At 43.6% G+C, this 18,823-nt stretch overlaps 2 protein-coding genes across 3 annotated transcripts in view; both read right to left on the reverse strand.

Annotated features, from left to right (window-relative positions):
• Gad2 (glutamate decarboxylase 2) overlaps positions 1 to 7,862 on the reverse strand; it is a 66,071-nt gene extending 58,209 nt beyond the window's left edge. Inside the window, exons 1-6 of the mRNA XM_027405346.2 lie at positions 7,787 to 7,862; positions 7,043 to 7,102; positions 6,753 to 6,902; positions 5,541 to 5,774; positions 1,185 to 1,275; positions 514 to 626 (exon numbers count right to left, since the gene is read on the reverse strand). Coding sequence (XP_027261147.1) covers positions 514 to 626; positions 1,185 to 1,275; positions 5,541 to 5,774; positions 6,753 to 6,902; positions 7,043 to 7,102; positions 7,787 to 7,862 — 724 coding nt within the window. The remainder of the gene's footprint in view (positions 1 to 513; positions 627 to 1,184; positions 1,276 to 5,540; positions 5,775 to 6,752; positions 6,903 to 7,042; positions 7,103 to 7,786) is intronic.
• Positions 7,863 to 11,962: 4,100 nt separating this feature from the next.
• LOC100757928 (myosin-IIIa) overlaps positions 11,963 to 18,823 on the reverse strand; it is a 156,434-nt gene continuing 149,573 nt past the window's right edge. For both annotated transcript variants that reach the window (XM_027405344.2, XM_027405345.2), the window contains 2 exons: positions 17,976 to 18,119; positions 11,963 to 12,495 (listed from right to left, as the gene is read on the reverse strand). In XM_027405344.2, the coding sequence (XP_027261145.1) occupies positions 12,390 to 12,495; positions 17,976 to 18,119 (250 nt within the window). In that variant the 3' untranslated portion in view covers positions 11,963 to 12,389. The remainder of the gene's footprint in view (positions 12,496 to 17,975; positions 18,120 to 18,823) is intronic.

Below are 18,823 nucleotides of genomic sequence, written 5' to 3' on the forward strand. Positions count from 1 at the left end.
CACTACTCCCTTTTAACTCTTGGGAATCATCTCCCCATGCACTGTTTGCCCTCCTAGAAATTAGTCTAAATCCACTTCCCTGCTTGAAATTCCAGAGACTAGAGAAGGGAATGGGCTCTACTGAGGAGATACGCTTCATTTCACACCATCACACACTTAATGCCGTATTAAATGACTTTCCCATTTCACTGATTCTGGGAAATGCAACAAGGCTGAATTTCCTTATTAGCAATCATTATTCTTTTGTCCAGCACTATCCATATATCTTATTTGTAGGGTTATGATAGAAGTATGGGGTGAATATCATGTCTGATTATACTCTGTTGAGCACAAATGACTTCTAAACATTAGTAAGCTTGAAGGTGTGTTCAGTGGATTCAGCTACACTCATTAATTTTGATAAGCAAACAGCCTAGGTAAGCTAATCATAAACACAAAATAGATGTTTGATCTTCTTAAGTTTATAACACCGCACATCAGAAGAACAAAACAGAGAAAAATTGAAATATATACCAGGAGAAAATATTCCATCTCCAGAGCCCCCTGGCCAGCCAATGATCTCTCTCATTTTCTTTAGTGTGACATATTCTAACAGCACAAATACAGGAGCAATCTCATAGGTGAACCTGAAATGTATAAATGACCATGTTTTATGTATGTAGCTCAAATAAGTTATTCATCATTACAATCTCACATAATTTCCCCATTTTTAAAACTTTCATTCATAGATGTAAGGATTATAGCATTAAATATAAGATTATTTATAAAAGTGCATTCCCGGGCAGGCACCAAAGCAATACAGAGAAACCCTGCCTCAAAAAAAACCAAACAAAATCAAACCAAACCAAAACAAAAAGTTTTTCTAAATTGTTGCTCATTTTTCTGTTGTCTTAAAGTCAAGATCTTCAATTACTGGCAACATGTGCAAGGGTAGTTTATCATATTGAATACAGAACATATGGACATAGTGGGACTATGTAAAAAGGCAACATTGGGCTCTATTCTTTTTTCACATAACATACTATTTTAAATGAAAATGTTAAAAAGTCTCTTTGTATTTCAATATTTTGCAGTTTGATAAAAATCAAAGACATATAAAGGCATTTAAATAATTAAGCCAGACTGAGAACACATGATGCAAAGAGTTCGACACAAAAGAGGTTTTTGTGTAATCAGCTACTTACATGTTAGTGTTTGCTGTTGATGTCAGCCAGTCTGCTGCTAACCCAACCATATCCAATCCAGTAGACAGCTGATTAAAATATCGGGGATGCCCTGAATAAAATGGAATTAGAATTGCAACCAGTGAAAAAATAAATGTCTCCCAAACACAAATATATTATCTTGAAAGACACGTTAGTTCCTAGAGATGCATATTCAGAAATCTAGTATGCAAATGTGCCTGTGAGTACAAAACACATGATCACATGCACACATGTGCATACACACTCAAGCAATCCTTCCTTTCACCGGAGGCTACTTAGAGTTTAGTATTTCCCAAGATACACTGTAAAGATCATCTCTCAAATAGGCCCTTTAAAAATATATACTTTGCAATGTGGGACTAGATCACTTCCTCGATACTTCCAATATAATTGCAAACTAAAATGTTGTGGTATCCCAAATCATTCCTTTCATTTGCATTGATATTGTGAACAGTCCTTTTGTTGAGCTGTTCCAAGAATCAGTCATACCACGACATCCTTCAGGCATGCCAGCATTCATAATAATATCGGTGACAAATGACTGATGATTACAAAGACAGGGCAAAAATGAGAAACTAGGACACTCTGCAGAATGCTTTGCCCTGGATTCAAAGGTGATGAGTGTGTCTAGAGATGGCCTAGACAAAGCTAATTCTTGACAGTTTTTCCCTGTCTGAGTTGTGATTATAATCAACAAAGCCCCCTCTTAGTCGAGATTTAGAGCAGAGCTGAACACACATCTGTGAAAAATATAATCAATGGCTAGATTGGCCCATTAAAAGGGTTATCTAATCAACTTTTAGATTTCTCTGAAATTCTGTAAATGGATTGACATTCACATACCCCCCGAGGCTGTTATTTAAAATGTGCTTATAAATATCTCATCAAGAGTCTGTTTGCCCATCCTGTCCCTCATAAGCCTATCAATAAATCCATGTTTTGTTTAGCAACAGCAGTTTGGGAAGGAGTAAAATTATGGAAGTAGCATCTGATTTTTTTTTAAAAGTTATCTGTCACTTGCTGGACATCTGTCTGGTGCCTGTGATGTGAGTCTCACATCCCAAGTGTGGGCAAAACAAGATAAAGGACGGCAGTGGAAAAAGCACATTGCTTATCTTAGGGACTAGAAGGCTCTCTTATCAGCCCTGGGCATGTGGCTAGAGAGTCTGACAATGGGAAGAGAGAGGCATTGGGAAAGAGCACATTTTAGAGGGACTGGTATTTGTGCAACTCTAGTTAATTCTTGGCATTGCCTCTTTATGGCCTCAAATCATGCCTCCGCCCCCCTTTTCTCCTCTGTGGGGCCCTTTGACTCTGACCTCATCAGTCTCCTCATTCAGAAAAGGTATAAAGTCCCTCTGCTGCTGCAGATTCTGTTGCAAGGCGCCACCCCCTTCTCTCTGCCTCATTGACTCCCCATTTCATCGCAGCCCGAAGCTGACATCACAGCCTACTTCTCCCTCCAGAGGGCCCTCCACTCTGCTGTATCTAAATCATTTTCTGAGTGAGGAAAACAATGTGGATTTACAGCTTATTTGCATTTCTAGATGATTCTACCTATTGCCACACAGGATTTAACTCTGGAAATTCTGGCACGGTAACCTGTGCATAAAATTGGGAGGAAGTCTAAGGTGTGTGCAGGAGCTCTGGACATCCAGTCTACTGTGCTTAAACAGATACTCTGGGTAAACTAAACACGTTTGATGTCTCTGCTACTGAGTTTCCTTCACTCCATATAGTGAAGGTCCACTCCATTTGACCTTCATCTGCAATTTTATCTGGCTCTCTCCTGCATCGCAGCTTTCATTCACTGATAATGCTGTGAAACTATGGAAGGAGGTAGTTTGACAGGTCAGACAGCATGTCCTTTGGGGATCTGGCAGAAAAATCCCCCTAATTACATTTGTTCTGCTCTGTGGCCCCTACGGGCTGCCTCCAAGGGATCCCCATTGCATCCATCCAGGGCTGTCTGAGAGTGTGAGAAGCTGCTTCTGAATCTGATGGAGTTCCAGCAGTGCTGGACATCTTACTGCCCCTGGCCCATATGATATGAGCACTCTGAGAGGGCCATACTGCTCCAAGCACCAGAAGGCTCCTGAACAGATTAGCAAATGAGTCCCAACAGGTGTTCAAAAGCTAGCACCTAGCAAATGAGACCTGATGCTCACAGTTGGAGAGGAGCCAATAGTCCTCTAAAACTGCTTTTTGTGAACTGACAACCTTCAGAGGGGTGCTTGCTTTTCCTACATTGGCTTCAGTTCTCTTTGTCTAAAGGTTCTCTTAAAGATTGATGACTACATTAACATTACCCTAATTCTCCCAGCCACCCCAGCTAAAGGGAACAATACCTGCAGATGCTATTCTAGAATCCTACCATTCACAGAAGTTTCTAGTTCTAACATATCTCTACAGGTAATTTGAACAAGATGCAGACACCTCATTCACAAATGTTCCTCACTGCCCTTCAACCCTTTGCAAAGTTGGAGGTCAAATGGAAATCGGGTTAAGGACTGTTATCAGAGATCAGGTGACATTTTATAAAATGATCTCCTAAGGATCATAAGAATACCCGATGGTGACAGGAAGGTAACTGCTTTGATAGACTATGTAGTACCAGTTGACAAATAGGACACTAACAGCATAATAAGCCATAAGCTTGACAGTTGAAGACAAAAAGCTGACTGCTGCTGATTTTTTTGAAGTGCTATTTGGGGATGCATGGACAGAAGACAAAATATGGCATGAATAATATTGAGATATTCATCTTAACCCATAAGATTTTTATCTTCACTTTAAATAAAATGCACTGCAGTAACATTTGACTAATAGATTTACAAAAAAGATATAGCAAAAATCTAAGAATTTTATCGATCCATTTATTCCCCCTTGACAGTAATAGAGCATTGATATACAGAACTTCCATTGGCTGGCAATTCCCATTATCTTAACTCTAAATTGCATTACAAAGACTACCAGCTTTTTAAGAATGAAGATGTTAAGGGAAAAAAAAAGTGTGAATTCTTTTTTATTTGTGAATGATATAAACGATAGCTAGCAATTTGCCATTAGCGTATTTAAATGTTCAGTATGGGGGATGGGCCAAGCAGAAAAGAGTTCAAAGCAATGCTCAAGTTTGCATGGATGGATGCATGGAAAGTGGGGGAAGCGGAGTTTCATTTCGTGCCTGGCATGTGCATCGCGTTGGTTTTTCAGGAGGACTAACTGATGATACCTAATAAACCTCCAAAAATTATAACTCACAGAAATCAACAAGTTAAACTCATTTTCCCTCACATCTATTTCCAAGTCTACAGTCTTCTAAATACTTATACAATAAATCAGTTTCCCAAGGCTTCTATGCAAACCTTTTTCCTCTGATAAGAATGTTCAGAGGGGGAAAGGCTAAACTGTTTTTGTAGCAAATGTTCTTAAAGTGTTTGTTATTTGTTTTGCTAATAAATCACACACAAAATGGTAGCAGAAAACATGGCATTTGCATGACTAATGCTTCCTTAATACTTCACATTTATTAGTTACCAGTAAATCTTTCTAATTCTACAAATCATTATAGATCCTTCAGCCTTCCCTCCTCCACCTGAGAAAGGCATTCATATTTATCACTTTTAATCTGTTTCACTATGTATCAAAATGATTAGAGACAATGTAGAAAAAAAGCAGGACACTCAGGACCTGCTTGACAGGCATTCAAATGGCAGTTATACCTGGAACTACAACATCAGTAAAGGAGAAAGATCCTTACATAATACCGCAGGACTGCTAAGCTAGTCTATATCATGGTGTGTGTGTGTGTGTGTGTGTGTGTGTGTGTGTGTGTGTGTGTGTTTCAAAAAAGAAGAAAAGCTGGAATTCAAATCCAAAGTTTAGTCACTTGAAACAAGGTCACAATATTCTCCCCCCAGCCCGAAGACTGTGTAAGTTCGTTTGTTGAGGCTCCTGATTAGTTCCGAGCCAAGGAAATTGCCAGCAGCACACTGGAGTTCAAGCTTACTGGATCTCATCTTTAGTCTTTACAGCTCTCCTTTCTGTATTCCCTTTCTTTCTCCATTTTGGGTCACTTCTACTGGCCCCTGCTGACAAATGGCAGCTTCTACAACCTCTGGTTAATCTCTGTGGCAGTCTTCAGATTAATACCACAACGACGGCTCTGATATTATTAACAAGATGCTTTCAAATCATTCTAATGACAGTTATTTTTAAGCGGATGTAACTTTGCAATTTTGAAAATAACACGACCCAACAGAACAGAAACGATTTTATGGGAAAAAAAAGAAAAATGCAAAACAAAAAGCTTTATTATTGCTGGTTGCACAATACCTGTTTTAATTGCATATTTTAGAGTTGTTTGGCAATGCGTCAAAATTTCCTCCAAATTTTGTGGTTGGTCTGCTAATTCCCAATTATACTCTTGAAGTAGCTCGTTGGGGTAGTGGAAATCAATCACTTTAGTTGATCTATCGAAACTTTTCACCACATACTGAAGCAAAATGTTCATAACATCTTGCAGAAATGCCAGTGTGGGTCTCTCTCCATCACAGGCTGGCAGCAGGTCTGAAGAACAGAATGGAAAGGACGCTTTAGATTTCACTACGCAAAAATCCAAATGACCAGGCAATTACATATCAGGCCATTTCTTTGCATTGAATTTATTAGTACTGTAATAGCAGTGCTCTGGAGGCTGAGGCAAAGGGGATCTCTGGGAGTTGGAGGCCAGATCTGGCTTAAGGGCAAGAAGACCTCCGTTTCAAACAAAACCCATAGCATCTGGAAACACAAGCGGACAAAAACCTCTCTCCGGAATTAAATTTTGCATTTTTATTTGTAGCACAATGTGCTGCTTTGTTTATTCTTTTTCAAAGAGAGTGGCCCAACTTGTCTATTTCACAGGTGTTTGTCCTCAATGATCTCTGAGTAAATCATTTTGATTGTCAGGACTTCACGTCCTCGATGTTTGGGAAATGCCTTCGGACAAACCAGGAAAAGTGGATCATGCGAGTCAATACATAATACCTCTGATTTCTGAAGGCCAGATGTTGACAAAGTTGGCAGACAAGGGTGAGTGTGAGCACGCTCGTGCGCTGTTTGGGAGACTGGGAGTCATATAAACCGGGGTAAAATTTAGCGCCCAGGGTTCAAGTATATAGATTCGTTCCTCCGTGAAATCACGCTTATAAGTTACTCAGGATCCAACCGAAGATCTGAAAATCCCTGTAATTCCGAATTATCTGGGAGGATATCTGAAAATTTGCCCTACCTAGAGTCTGTGGCAGCGCCGCTGAGAAGCCATGCCACGGCCTCTGCCACCCCCAGTCTTAGAGGCTGTGCTGGCGCGCGGGGCGCTGTGCTGTAGCGGCCCACTCCGGTTGGGGGACGCCAGGGCCGGGTTCTCAGCGCGGTCCATCCTGCGGACCCCACGCCCTTCCAATTCCTTGGAAGATTCCCAGAGGGCCCGCCCCCACCATCCACTTGGCACCATGGGGTCAGGTGTTGGCGGGGAGGAGAGAGGTCCTGGCCAGCCGGCGCCTTTACCTGTTGCGTTGAGAAACGCGTAGTTGACATCCGCTTTGGGGCAGCTGCAGGGTTTTTGGTCGCAGGTGCAGGCGACCTTCCGGGTGGCGGCCCGAGGGGCGACGCTCCCGCCGCTCTCTGCTGGCTTCTCAGAGTCTCCATAGAGCAGAGCTGGACAAGGACAGGGAGCACGAGGCCCGAGTCAGTAGGCGACAGTCCGGGCTCCCGCATCCCCGCCCACCCTCAGCCCAGGACTCGGCCGCTAGCCCCCCGACCTTGCCCGCCCTTCTCTCCAGCGCACCACCACTCACCGCACAGCTTGTTTCCGATGCCGCCGGTGAACTTTTGAGCTACCTGGCACCAAGCTCTCGCTGCAATCGCCAGTCGCGGGGGACCGCGAAGCGGAAAGAGAACAGACGGGCGCGAGTGAAATTTCGTTCCAAGTGAACAAGGGCTTTAAGTCAGGAGTGTGGGAACCCGGCGCCAACCCGGTGAGCGGCCGCGGGAGACTCTGCTTCCAGCAAGCAGGTGAGGGAGCCCGCGGGAACCCGACTCCAGGGCCAGCCCTGGCTTCACGGTGTCCCAGGAAGAAAACCACACCAAGGCCCATCGCACTTGTTCGTCAGGTGCACAGGTCCACACTCCCCTACCCGCTGTGGCACCAGAGCTGCCTTTCCTAGACACTAAGCCCCCCATTCAGCCGCTCTTGCCTTCCAGACCCTAAACTCTCTCCCTTTCCCATTTCGTCTTTCTTTGCCCCACTCCTTCTCTGCCCCGGGTCTAGAGGTCCAGACTCCCGTCGACTCCCGCAGACGCTGAGGTTTTTCAGGGCTCTACACTTAGGAGAAGGGGCCGAGACACCCTGGGTCTCTTCCCAGGGGACAAAAGGCTGCGGAGGTTTGGGGTTCTCATAGTTAAGGACTTAACCCAGACAGCAGGGCTAAGCGCCCGAATAAGTTTCCTGTTGCAGACGTCAAAGCTTTGGTTATATGCGTAGCCCTGCAAACCCCATGCCACCTACAAAGCTCTCCCGCTGCAGGTCCCGATTGTCTTACCTGTGCCCGGGTTCTCGGGATCCCCAGAGCCATCTTCAGATCCGAAGGACCAAAAGCCGGAGCCGGGAGAGGCCATGGGCTCTGCTAGACTGGCGCCGGTCGCCTCCGAGTGGCTGCAGGAGAGCTGCCTTTGGCTCGACCCTGCACGCGCGTGCGTGCGTGTGTGAGTGTGTGAGTGTGTGTGTGTGTGGCGGGAGGAGGGCAACGCGCAGGGACTGGCGCCTCCGCGCGCGACGAGGGTGGGTGTCACACAGGGACAGAAAACGTGCTGTCTGCCTGTGTTGGTGCTCGTGCCTGTGTTCGAGTCAGGGCGTAGGGACGCGGCTGTGCTGTTCGTAAAGGTTAAATGGGGAAGTCGCCAGGATCCTCGCGGTCTGGAGAAAGTGGAAAGTAGAAAGGGCCCGAGAGATTTTGAGGGTGAGGGAGCTCGGTGGGGAGATGATGAGGGAATGACGGAGGGGAAATGGAGGAGCTGGATCGTGAGGTGTGAGGCTGTGCGTTCTAGTGCGAGTCAGATGCGGGGGAGGGAGGCGTGCCAGCGCAGCGCTGACACAGCCACAGGCGCTCCCTGCCCGCTTCAGGGATGCGCTGTCCAGGGTGCTACCGCAGCCCGATGTTCTCTGCCCTCGGTGACCGGGAGACCTGAGAGACCTTGGCGAGGCTGGAAGGGTGACCGAGACCGATTTTTACGTGCGCATCGATTGGTTCATTGTTTGAGGTCCGGCTCTGGCTGCGGCCGAGCAAAAGCGGTTCTCGTGCGGGCCTTTCTCCCAACTCGCGCCTAGGTCGCTGTGACCTCAAGAGCTCAGGCCACCTGGCCGCAATCAGGCACAACTTCAGAGCATGGGGAAGGTATCAAGAAGGGAGGGAGGTGGACCGCCTACAAGCCGACAGACTTCATTTCATCTTTGTGGCAGAGCCTAACGTCTGCCTGCTGAGCTGAGCCAGCCCGGGGGGCAGGGAGCACAGCTCCTGTGCAGCCATGCGCTTGGTACCCGGACCCACCGATCAGATTTTGACTGACGGCTGAAGAGAAAGACTGCTGATTGAAGCAATTAAAATCCACGCTGGAGTCTTATCACTGAGGACCTCGGGCTGGGAAAAATTAAATAAATAAAACGAACAGAAACTTCTTGAAAAGGAGTGGGGGAGAGCTGACACAGTCCACAGATTGATGGTTGATGGGGGAGGGGATCCGCCTACTAGGTGACCTTGGCCCATAGAGGCGTGAAACAGCCTACTGCTGACGCGTGACTCGAGGACGCGGGTGCGTAGGAGAGGTGCAGGGGGTTTCCAAGTAGGCAAACCAGACTTTCCAAATCCCAGGAGAAAAGGCATCCCCTCTTTTCGGGGGGACTCAAACCAATACCCTCCCCCTCCCAAAAGGAATCCTTAAGGTTGGGATAGCCTAGGAACATAAAATTGGCAACTTCCAGGCCCAGGGAGCAGTAGTTCTGCTTTTTCTATAAGAGGAATGAAACAATCCTTTCTGTTTTCATTTCCATAAAGGTTCTTACACAGGGGCGTCACCTTGAGGATTGGGGCGACTTCTTCGCTCTTGCCTAGGCTCTAACTATGGCTCCTCCGGTTTACAGGGAGCTCAAGAAGGACAGTCAGGAAAGTGCTGGTTTCAGCCGTCCCCAATCGCCTTTTCTGGGCGCCCAGAGCTAGCGTCAGCCCTTTCTACAGTCTCCATAGCCCTTCGTTCCTACTCTGAGTTTTTAAACGATGCGCCAAAGCTGTTGCCAGAACAGGGACCCTAGAGCCTTCAGTCTTGGCGACCAGGATGACTTATTTTGTTAGAGATCTCGGGTGGCGGGGAAGATGCCCAAGACTTGACTCTCCAAGTGCGTTCTCTCCACAAAGCTTTATCTTCTTCCCATGTGCCCGGAGCCAGGGACCCATGGAGTCAGTGAATGACCACTGTGGCCGCAGGATTCAGGGTTGCAATTGGCACTGTTGGGGTGCCACCCGAGACAAGAAGGAGGAGCATGGTCAGGGAAGGCTGTAATCTTGACCCTAGGCCTCAGTTTGGTCAGTCTTTAGGGCACTGCTGCCTGGTAGCTTCAACTGGCAGAGGCAACAGCTCCTGGAATCCAACAGCTCCTTGGCTCCAATGTTTGCTGGGCGCTTGCTCCATCAAGCCTTGCCGATATGACTCTGAGAGCCTGGTTCTTTGTTTAAATCCCTACCAAATCCTGCAAATAATTTGCTTCAAGCCAGCTGGCTGGGGTTGAAGCTTTTTTACTATGGATGAGTGGTCTGAAATAAAAAAGGTTCATACACACACACAGACACAGACACACACACACAGACACAGACACACACACACGAACACACCCATCTTCCCAGGGAGAAATAGATGAAAAGGAAGAATCTCAACATTTGAATTTAACTTCTTCAAAAACAGTGACTTAAACGGCGTCGTTTAAATGCAATTAAAGCTCACAGCCCTGAGTATTTTTAAATCAAATGGTGGTGTTTACATTAAAAAAAATTTTTTTTTGCTACTCCCCACTTCAGATGCAGGTGGGATTGGGTATGTCTTTTAAAAATCCATCCCTTTCTAGACAGCAATTTGCTTTGTAAATTTTTTCATTTCCCCAAAGAGCCCATCTCCCCCTCTCCCCTTTTGCTCTGGTTGGCGATAACAAAACAGCACAGGGAGATAATAATTACAGCCATTAGTTGACAAAGGAGGCAGCGCAGACTGGGAAGGGAAGGCTGCTGCTGGAGGAAGGCTTTCTAATGCTTCCACTCTACTGTGGGAGACCCACACCAAATCTCCAGCATAGACAGAAAGGTGTCCTGGGACGACCCATTTCTTGTCCACAGTGCACCCGTGGCAGGTGGGGACAAGGAAGGGAATTTGGTATAAGTTTCCCCCGTGTCCTTTTGGTGCTTAAATGTGGAGGAACCGCGGAAGTATAAATGGAAAGAAAAAGGGATGAAAACAACCACAACATTGCAATCTTCCACCAAGATCTGGCTATTTCCCTTTCCAGTCTTAACCTGGAGTGCAGAGGCTTGGGGTAGTGCTGTTTATCGTCTCTCTACCCAGAAATTAATATGCCTTTGCAGATACACTTGGGAAGACTCCTGTATTCAGGGGCCACTGAAAGCTAGGATTGAAGGATGGGTCTGGCATCGAAGCAGGGTTCCTCCCTACAGCCATCACCTGCTCTAGGTGGAGCGCTGGATCCCCAGGAAGCCTAGGCAGCACCTGGCACCCTACTCCCATCTCCCCCATATTGGCCGTAAGCCCTGCCGTTCCGGTTTCTAGTGCCAGGTACAAGTCCTGGCGATCAATCCGTGGGTCGTCACGGTGACTCCTCTGTCAAGTCTGTTTTTCGGACCCCAAACCGGAGTGGAGCTAACTAGGGAAGGAACAGCGGGAAGGAGAGTGCAATCGGATTTGGGGCTTGGACCCGGTGATGGCAGGAGGCCTCTGCTCAGCTGGACCTTATTTGTAAGGTACCGCACTGGCTGCACAAGCCCCTGTCCGGGGAGCTTTAGAAGCTAACTCTGCAGGGATCATGACAACTCCCTGGCACAAATGTTATCAGTGCTGCCACTCAGTCCTCCCTGGAACTCTGTCAGCACCTTCTTTACCCACTCAGAGAGGAGTGGGCCTGGAAGGTGTCTTTCATGGAAGGGTTAACCTGGAGCCTGGAGCTTTTTTCTGTATTTATTTATTTAGGTTTTTTTTTTATGATAAGCTAAGTCAAGTGGTGAGGAAACTCCTTCCTCCCACCCAATGCCCTTTTGCTCACTTGTATGTGTTCAGCTTCTAATGGGAGGGATACTTCAAATCTGTAGATTAAGAGACCTTACAAAATTTGACAGTTCCCAGTGTGAGACCAGTGCCAGTGTGGGTTGGCTGCCCCGGGGAAGGCTGGGCGAGCCAGCATGGGTCTGGAGGTCCGACCAAGATTCTAGGTAAAGTTTAAGGTACACTGTGCTTGAGAGTTACTGGGGTTGGGAATTTGCTGCTGAAGACAGAAGTCATCTCAGTTTCTGCCACCAGCCCAGCTGCAAACCAGAGACAGAGGCCCCCAAGGCACAAGGCAGACAAGCCCTTGTAAAACACACTTGCCAGGATGGCTACTTTATTTAGCAGTATTAATAATCAAGAGAGGAGAAAACCCAAGTTTGAGATGAGTTCACCTTCAGAGTTCTTTCTACTGCCACCTTGCCTTTGTTTTGGCATACCCGATCAAGAGTGTCTGTCCTTTAGGTCCTGGAAAGTCTTTTCAAGAAAGAAGAAATCTCTTAATTCATTTAAAAATCAGCAAAGGGATGGTGACAGCTCAGGCACAGTGGATACCCGAATCACAAACAGCGGAATAACTGGTACATTAGGGCAATGGAGGTGATGGGCAGGTGGGAAAGCCTGGGGGTCCAGTATCTGGAACTCCCCAAAGGGGTTTAGATTCTTTTCGGTCAGGCCCTTGAGGTGGCCATAGTATTTGAGAGGGAACAGAGCTGGCAGACCTTCACAGGCTTCAGCGCCTGAGGGTTCCGGTTTGATAGGGTGCCCCACTGCAGCTTTGGTCCTTGTAGCATTTCAGGGTCCAGCAGTTTCTGAAGCTCCATAGGTATGCTACAACTGCTGCACCAGGCGCTGGCGCTGGGAGGTTTTTCGCAGGAGCCTTCTGTAGTCGTAGGGGTTGTCCGAGATCTCCGCGCTCCCCTTGGCAGTCCAGCACCTGCAAGTCAGACAGGGTTCTCACAGTCAATGGCAACTGCTCAAAGCAGCCAGTGACTTTGCTTCCACCCTCCCAGGGCTAGGTGCTCCTCTTCCTTGAGCTGTCCACCAACCACAGACATTTAAGATACAATCAAAATGTCAGGCTAAATGACCCAATGTAGCTAGCTGTAAAAACGTTCGGCAGTTTTGCAGAGTTGAAACCAGTGGCTTTGTGTTCAGATGAGAGCCAAGCAGCCAAGCACTAGAAGGTAGAGATCACAAAGGCTGGCTTTGTTTGGAACAATAATTCATGGCTAATAAAGAAACACTTATTTTAGTGTCTTATTTATTTATTTATTTATTTATTTATTTATTTATTTAAAAATACTTTCATCAAACAGGAAGATTCAAGTTCTATAAATCCATGTCCACCTTCTGGATTTTTGTTTGTTTGTTTTGTTTTTATTTTTTCTCTTTGTAGTCCTGGCTGTTCTGGAACTCATTCTACAGACCAGGCTGGCTTTGAACTCGGAGATCCACTTGCCACTGCCTCCTAAGTGCATCGATTAAAGGCATGCACCACCACCATCCAGTTCAACTTCTGGACTTTTAAATAGCTCAAATGTTTCCTTTAAATACTGCCTCCATCTGACTAACCACTCTAATAGGGACACAGGTACTCCTTGCTCTGTTGGTTTTTCAAGGCTTCATGTTTTTCCACCTGAGTCAGGGTTCCTCTACTTAGACCAGGTGATCCTGTACCTCACACTGTAGACCAGGCTGGCCTTGAACTCAGAGATCTGTCTGCCTCTGTCACCTGAGTTCTGTGTTTGACTAAGATACCAAGAGCTTATAGTAGGGAAAGGACAATGTCTTCAGTATGTGATGTTGGGAAAACTGGATATTCACACACAAAAGAATGGTGCCAGAGGTTTACTTCACAGCATATATGGAAGTCCACTCAAGAAGTTTAAAGACAATTCAATAAAAAACAAATGAAATGGTTAAAGGACCTGAAGAAATACCTCTCAAAAGAATGCATGAAAATAACCAAAAATGTACAAGCAAAAATGTTCAATGCAAGACTGAGTTGACTATCACATTTTAGGAACAAAGGGTGCCAGTACCAATACAGTACAACTCTGACTAGAAATAAGAAAGAATCAAATTCCCAAATGTCTGACAAGAAGACTGGTTTGCTTAAAATGACATAGTCATTAAACAGGGTTAGGAAATCTCCATGTTCAGCAGCCTTAATAGATTGCTAGATTTTTAAAAGAGTGAACATTTGAGATCAATTTGTTAGGTTAGAGAGATGACTCAGTGGATTAAAAATGTTTGTTGTGTAAGCCTGATGTCTTGAGTTCAGAACTTTGAAACTAGTAAAAAGCTAGTTGTAGTGGTGGGTATCTGCAATCCCTGCACTCCTACAGTACCACGAGAGGTAGAGCTGGGAAAATTGCTCTGAAGCCTGGAGTGTGTAGTGTAGCAGGAAGATGAAGAGGCCCTGCGTATAAACACAGGCGAAAGTAGAATACAAAGACCAACTTGCAAATGTTGTCTTCTGGTTTCTATATGAGTGCTGTGGCACATATGTATTAGAACTCAAATACATATGATGTGCATGTGCGCACACACGAACACACACACACACACACACACACAATTTTAAAAAATCACACACTAAGGGAAGTAGATAGAACAAATAGGTCACATGGGTATTTCCCTTTATAGGAAATGTTCTGAATAACTACAGAAAGCAAATTGATTAATGGTTGCCAGGAAACAGAGGTAGAAGGGTGGTGATATTGGTAGGCATTAGGTTTCCTTGGGGAGCCATGAACACATCCTGAAGTTAGTGGTGGGCATGTAATAATGTGAATATATTACACCCACTGAATCGGACATTTTAAAATGGTCAAGTGAATTCTGTTGTATAAATTTTATCTTAAAAATTAAAAAAGATCAACATTATTAATCATCAAGTAAATACATTTTAAAATCACAATAAAACATAACCTCACACTATGTAGGATGCCTATTGATGAGTGTTGATGAGGATCCCCTTGAACAGTGTTGGGAGAATGTAAATTGGTGCAACCATCATAGAGGACAGTGAGTACATTCTCCAGAAACATAAAGGCCTTACTATTTAGCAACTGTAATTCATGAGATGCCCAAATCTCACTCCCAAATCTCACTACATCAACAAAGGAAATGAAGTGGATATTTTGAGAGATATCAATAGTCAAATGCTCACTGAAGCATTATTCACAACACTCAAGATATGCAATCAAGCCATGTTTCCATCAATGGATGAATGAATAAACATGTGGTTGTTACACACCATAGGATATTATTCAGCCTTAGGAAGAAGTTACATGTCCAGTTGTGGCAATGTGGATAAACCTGGAAGACATTATGTTAAGTCAAATATCTGTGAGGTTCTGCAGGAGCCCACTCATGTGTGCAGCCTAAAAATGTCAAACTCCAAGACACACGGGGGTGGACCTAGGCCCTATCCCAAAGGATATGATAGACTCTGATGACACCCTATGGAAGGCCTCACCATCCAGGGGGAGCAGAAAGGATATGTGATAGGTAGGGTTTTAGTTGGGGGGGGGAGGGAGGAGGGAAGGGAGAGGGAACTGGGATTGTCATGTAAAACAATCTTGTTTCTAATTCAAATAAAAAAATCTGCAAAAAAATATAAAGAAAGAAAGAAAAATGTCAAACTCATAGGAGGGTGCTCATTAGGGCTTGGAGACTGGGTTGGGGACCAGTTATTGGTTATATTGGTTAAAGAACAGAAAATTTCAATCGGTAGGAATAAATTTAAGAGATCTGTATTGCGATGGTAATTCATAGAAATACATTGACTGCTTAAAATTTACTTTAAGGTAGATTTTTAAGGCTATACAAATTTTAATCAGTTTAAATTAGCTATTCCACAACATATGTGTATTTCAAAATTATTCTTTTCTTTACCATAAATGTACACAATTTTAATTTATTAATTTAGTTTTTAAAATTTTTTATAAAATTTATCAATTTTAATTTGTCAATTTAAAAAAAAATCCATGAAGCATTATGTTTGTTATTACTGGCGCACTGTTCCCTAGGCCTACTCAAATCTTACTGCACAATGTCGTCAACAGTTGGTATCTACCTATTTGTAGCCATGGGTGTACTCTTGTACACATAAAGACATTCTTTCTGAATTAACACAATTGGGCATATAATTTAGTCTCAAATTTTGTTAATTGTTCCAAAATGTAATTCAGAACTATTCTCCTTTTGCATTTGTTTTCTGTTTTAATTCAGGGTCTCACTGAGGTTAAATCACACTGTTACTATGAATTACCTTCACAGTCTTTTAACTTAGAAGAAGTCCTACCCTCTTGGATTACCTTGTTCAGCATTGTTACGTGAATATTATTTTCCTCTAACCTCAAGATCATTTGCTATAAAGAGCACACCTTAGCTACCCTGATATTCACCATTTCCTTAAGTCCCCAGCATGACGCTTTGCACAAAGTGGCAATATTGAACAGTGGTTACAGTCATTGAATCTACGGTTACAAAATCCTATGTTCAAATTTTCTGGCCCCATCAATTATTATATGGGTGACTACAGTCACTGGCCTCTGGAGACCTAACTGCCACACTCTTAAACAGGGCAGTAATAGTAACAGTCTTACCAGTTCAATGAGATAACAGCATAGTGCCTTAGAACAAAGTAAGCACTCAGCCAATGCCAGCTCTGGCATCCGTATTCTAGTAGACACTAAATACACATCTGTGGATGGTGCTGGGAAGTAGGCAGTGTTTCTGGGATATAATGCCTTCAAGTAGTCATGGATCTGTCAGTGGTGGACGAGAAAGAATATAGTAGAGATGGAGTAGAGTCAGCTGTTACAATAGGGAGCAGGCAAATCAGTGAAAAGCAGCTGAGCAGAGTGTGAAAAACCCTGGGTTGGAGAACCTTCACTCAGTTTGTGAGCATCTCTCTGGCACTTGGTGTTCTACTCTCCCACACAGAACTCTGTGCCTCTGTTAAAACCCCACCAGGTGTGAACAGGTTATAGTTTTTTTGTTCAAAGATGGAAGAATGCATTGTTTTTTGGAGCAAGGGTTTAGAGATCATTGTGCAGGTAGAGTTAGAAAGAGCAAATGAAGTTGGATAATGATAGCTCTCAGTATTTATAGAAATCCTCTTCTAGGAACATAGGGCGCTAAGCAGATTGTCATTTCACTTAATCTCTATAACTAGATAGCGAAGCAGGAACTTTGAAGATTCCTCTGTGGGTGTGAAAACTGGCTTAAAGAGCTCAGAAAACACAAACAAAGCTTCTCAACTGGCTCAATCAGGGTCTAAACTCTGAGACCCTTGGACTCTAAGAATTCTAACCATCATTGCACACTGTAAAAGATTGTAATGGATTCTGGATACCCTAGGCCAACACAATTCTGGCTAAGGATTTTCAATCAGCTCCCAGTTGCCTGTTAATGCTCCTATTCCTCATGCACCATGCTTGTATTCTGTTATGCACCCCTAGTCTCAAACTGCACAATGAATTTTAGAGGAGAGAGGAAAATTATTCCTAAAGTTGTATATAAGCTGCAAGATAAATTATTTAATGTCACAAAATTAGCTGTAAGATAGAAAAATCATATCTAAGACCCCTATTCTTTTCATGAATATTTTTTTCCAAAATTGTTTTGGTTTGTCATCTCTGATTCTGAAAATTAGAAACATAAAAATCCAGTAAGTGAGGCCAATCATGGTGGTACACACCTTTAATCCCAGTACTTTGGAGGCAGAGATAGGTAGATTGCTGTGACTTCTAGGCTAGCCTGGTCTACATAGAGTTATAGTCTAGCAAAGTTAAATGGTGAGACCCTGTCTCAAAAAACCTCCCATTAGTGATTAAAATTACATTATTTAGACCTCAATACAGATATAAGTATGTTGTGTTGGTTATTGTTAGAATGGAAAACAGTTCATCACTTTAATTGACACATTTTTCATTTTTCTTTCTTTCTTTCTTTCTTTCTTTCTTTTTTATTTTTATTTTTATTTTTATTTTTTGGTTTTTCGAGACAGGGTGTTTCTGTATTGCTTTGGAGGTTGCCTTGGAACTCACTCTGTAGACCAGGCTGGCCTCGAACTCACAGAGATCCACCTGCCTCTGCTTTCTGAGTGCTGGGAAGAAAGGCATGAGCCACAAACACCTGGAAAATTGACACATTTTAAAGGGATGTTAATAACTACGCCAAGAAAAGGGGTATGAATGGGGGCCTTTCCTAGGAGAAATAGATGGCAGTATGATTGTACTGCCATCATACTGATGACTTTACTTTGAGCAATATATCACTAATAAGATGAAATATTCAGGAAAATATAGTATCATTATAGCATATATAAAACAAAATTGCTTAATTTGGAATTTTTGCATTTCCATTTAAAGTTTATTATTGAACATTATACATTATTACCTTTCATTAGCCTCCATGCATCGATCCTGGAGTTCCTTCTGTGGTCTCCATTCTTTTACATTAGAGCTATGCTCCTTTGGTCCAGAATGAGTGGGCAAAAATTCCTTATAATAGAAATCTTCCAAACCTAGTAATTTTCCTTGACTGGGAATGAACACATAAACATGTTACACAATCAGTCTAAGTTCTCCTTAGTTGACTTACAAGTTAAGTGTTTTCTTCTTAGTATTTATTGTAAACTAAGATCATCACAGAAAAGCCCACATATATGGGAGGAATCTTGAAATGTAAAAACAGTAGTACATCCTATTAATTAAAAACATCCCTCACCTCTTGCTTTGAATAGGACATTAACTGCTAGGCTGGCTCCTCTTGCTTTTATCAGGTTTGATTTAATGTGAACTGGTACTTTCTAGAAGTGCCAGTGACAATGGTGTCCAGTTTGGCAAGCCTACATTCACACCAGGCTCATGGATAACTGTCCTGAAAACTGGCCTCAGTGAGTGAATACAAAGCATTTTTAAGTGTTCTCATCCATAACCTTAAATGACATCTGTTTTGGTATGACCAGGTGACAAATAGGAAACTCTGTTTATGTTCAATACAAGCACCCCTTCTATTCCTAGCATTATCTGAAAGTTATTTGACATGATAATAAGATTAAAATGTCAAACTATTGAAGTATTGAAAGACTGCAATATTATAGGGGGGTCATGTGAAGATAAGTGTACCATACTTACAAAAACTGCAGACCTTGCCATTCTAATGACCCACAAAAGTGTAAAATGTGACATTCAATATGTATCAAAGAACCATATAACAAAAGAAAAAGAAAGCTTGTGGATACT

Source organism: Cricetulus griseus, chromosome 3, assembly GCF_003668045.3.
Source record: "Cricetulus griseus strain 17A/GY chromosome 3, alternate assembly CriGri-PICRH-1.0, whole genome shotgun sequence".
In the NCBI taxonomy this organism is placed as follows: Eukaryota; Metazoa; Chordata; class Mammalia; order Rodentia; family Cricetidae; genus Cricetulus; species Cricetulus griseus.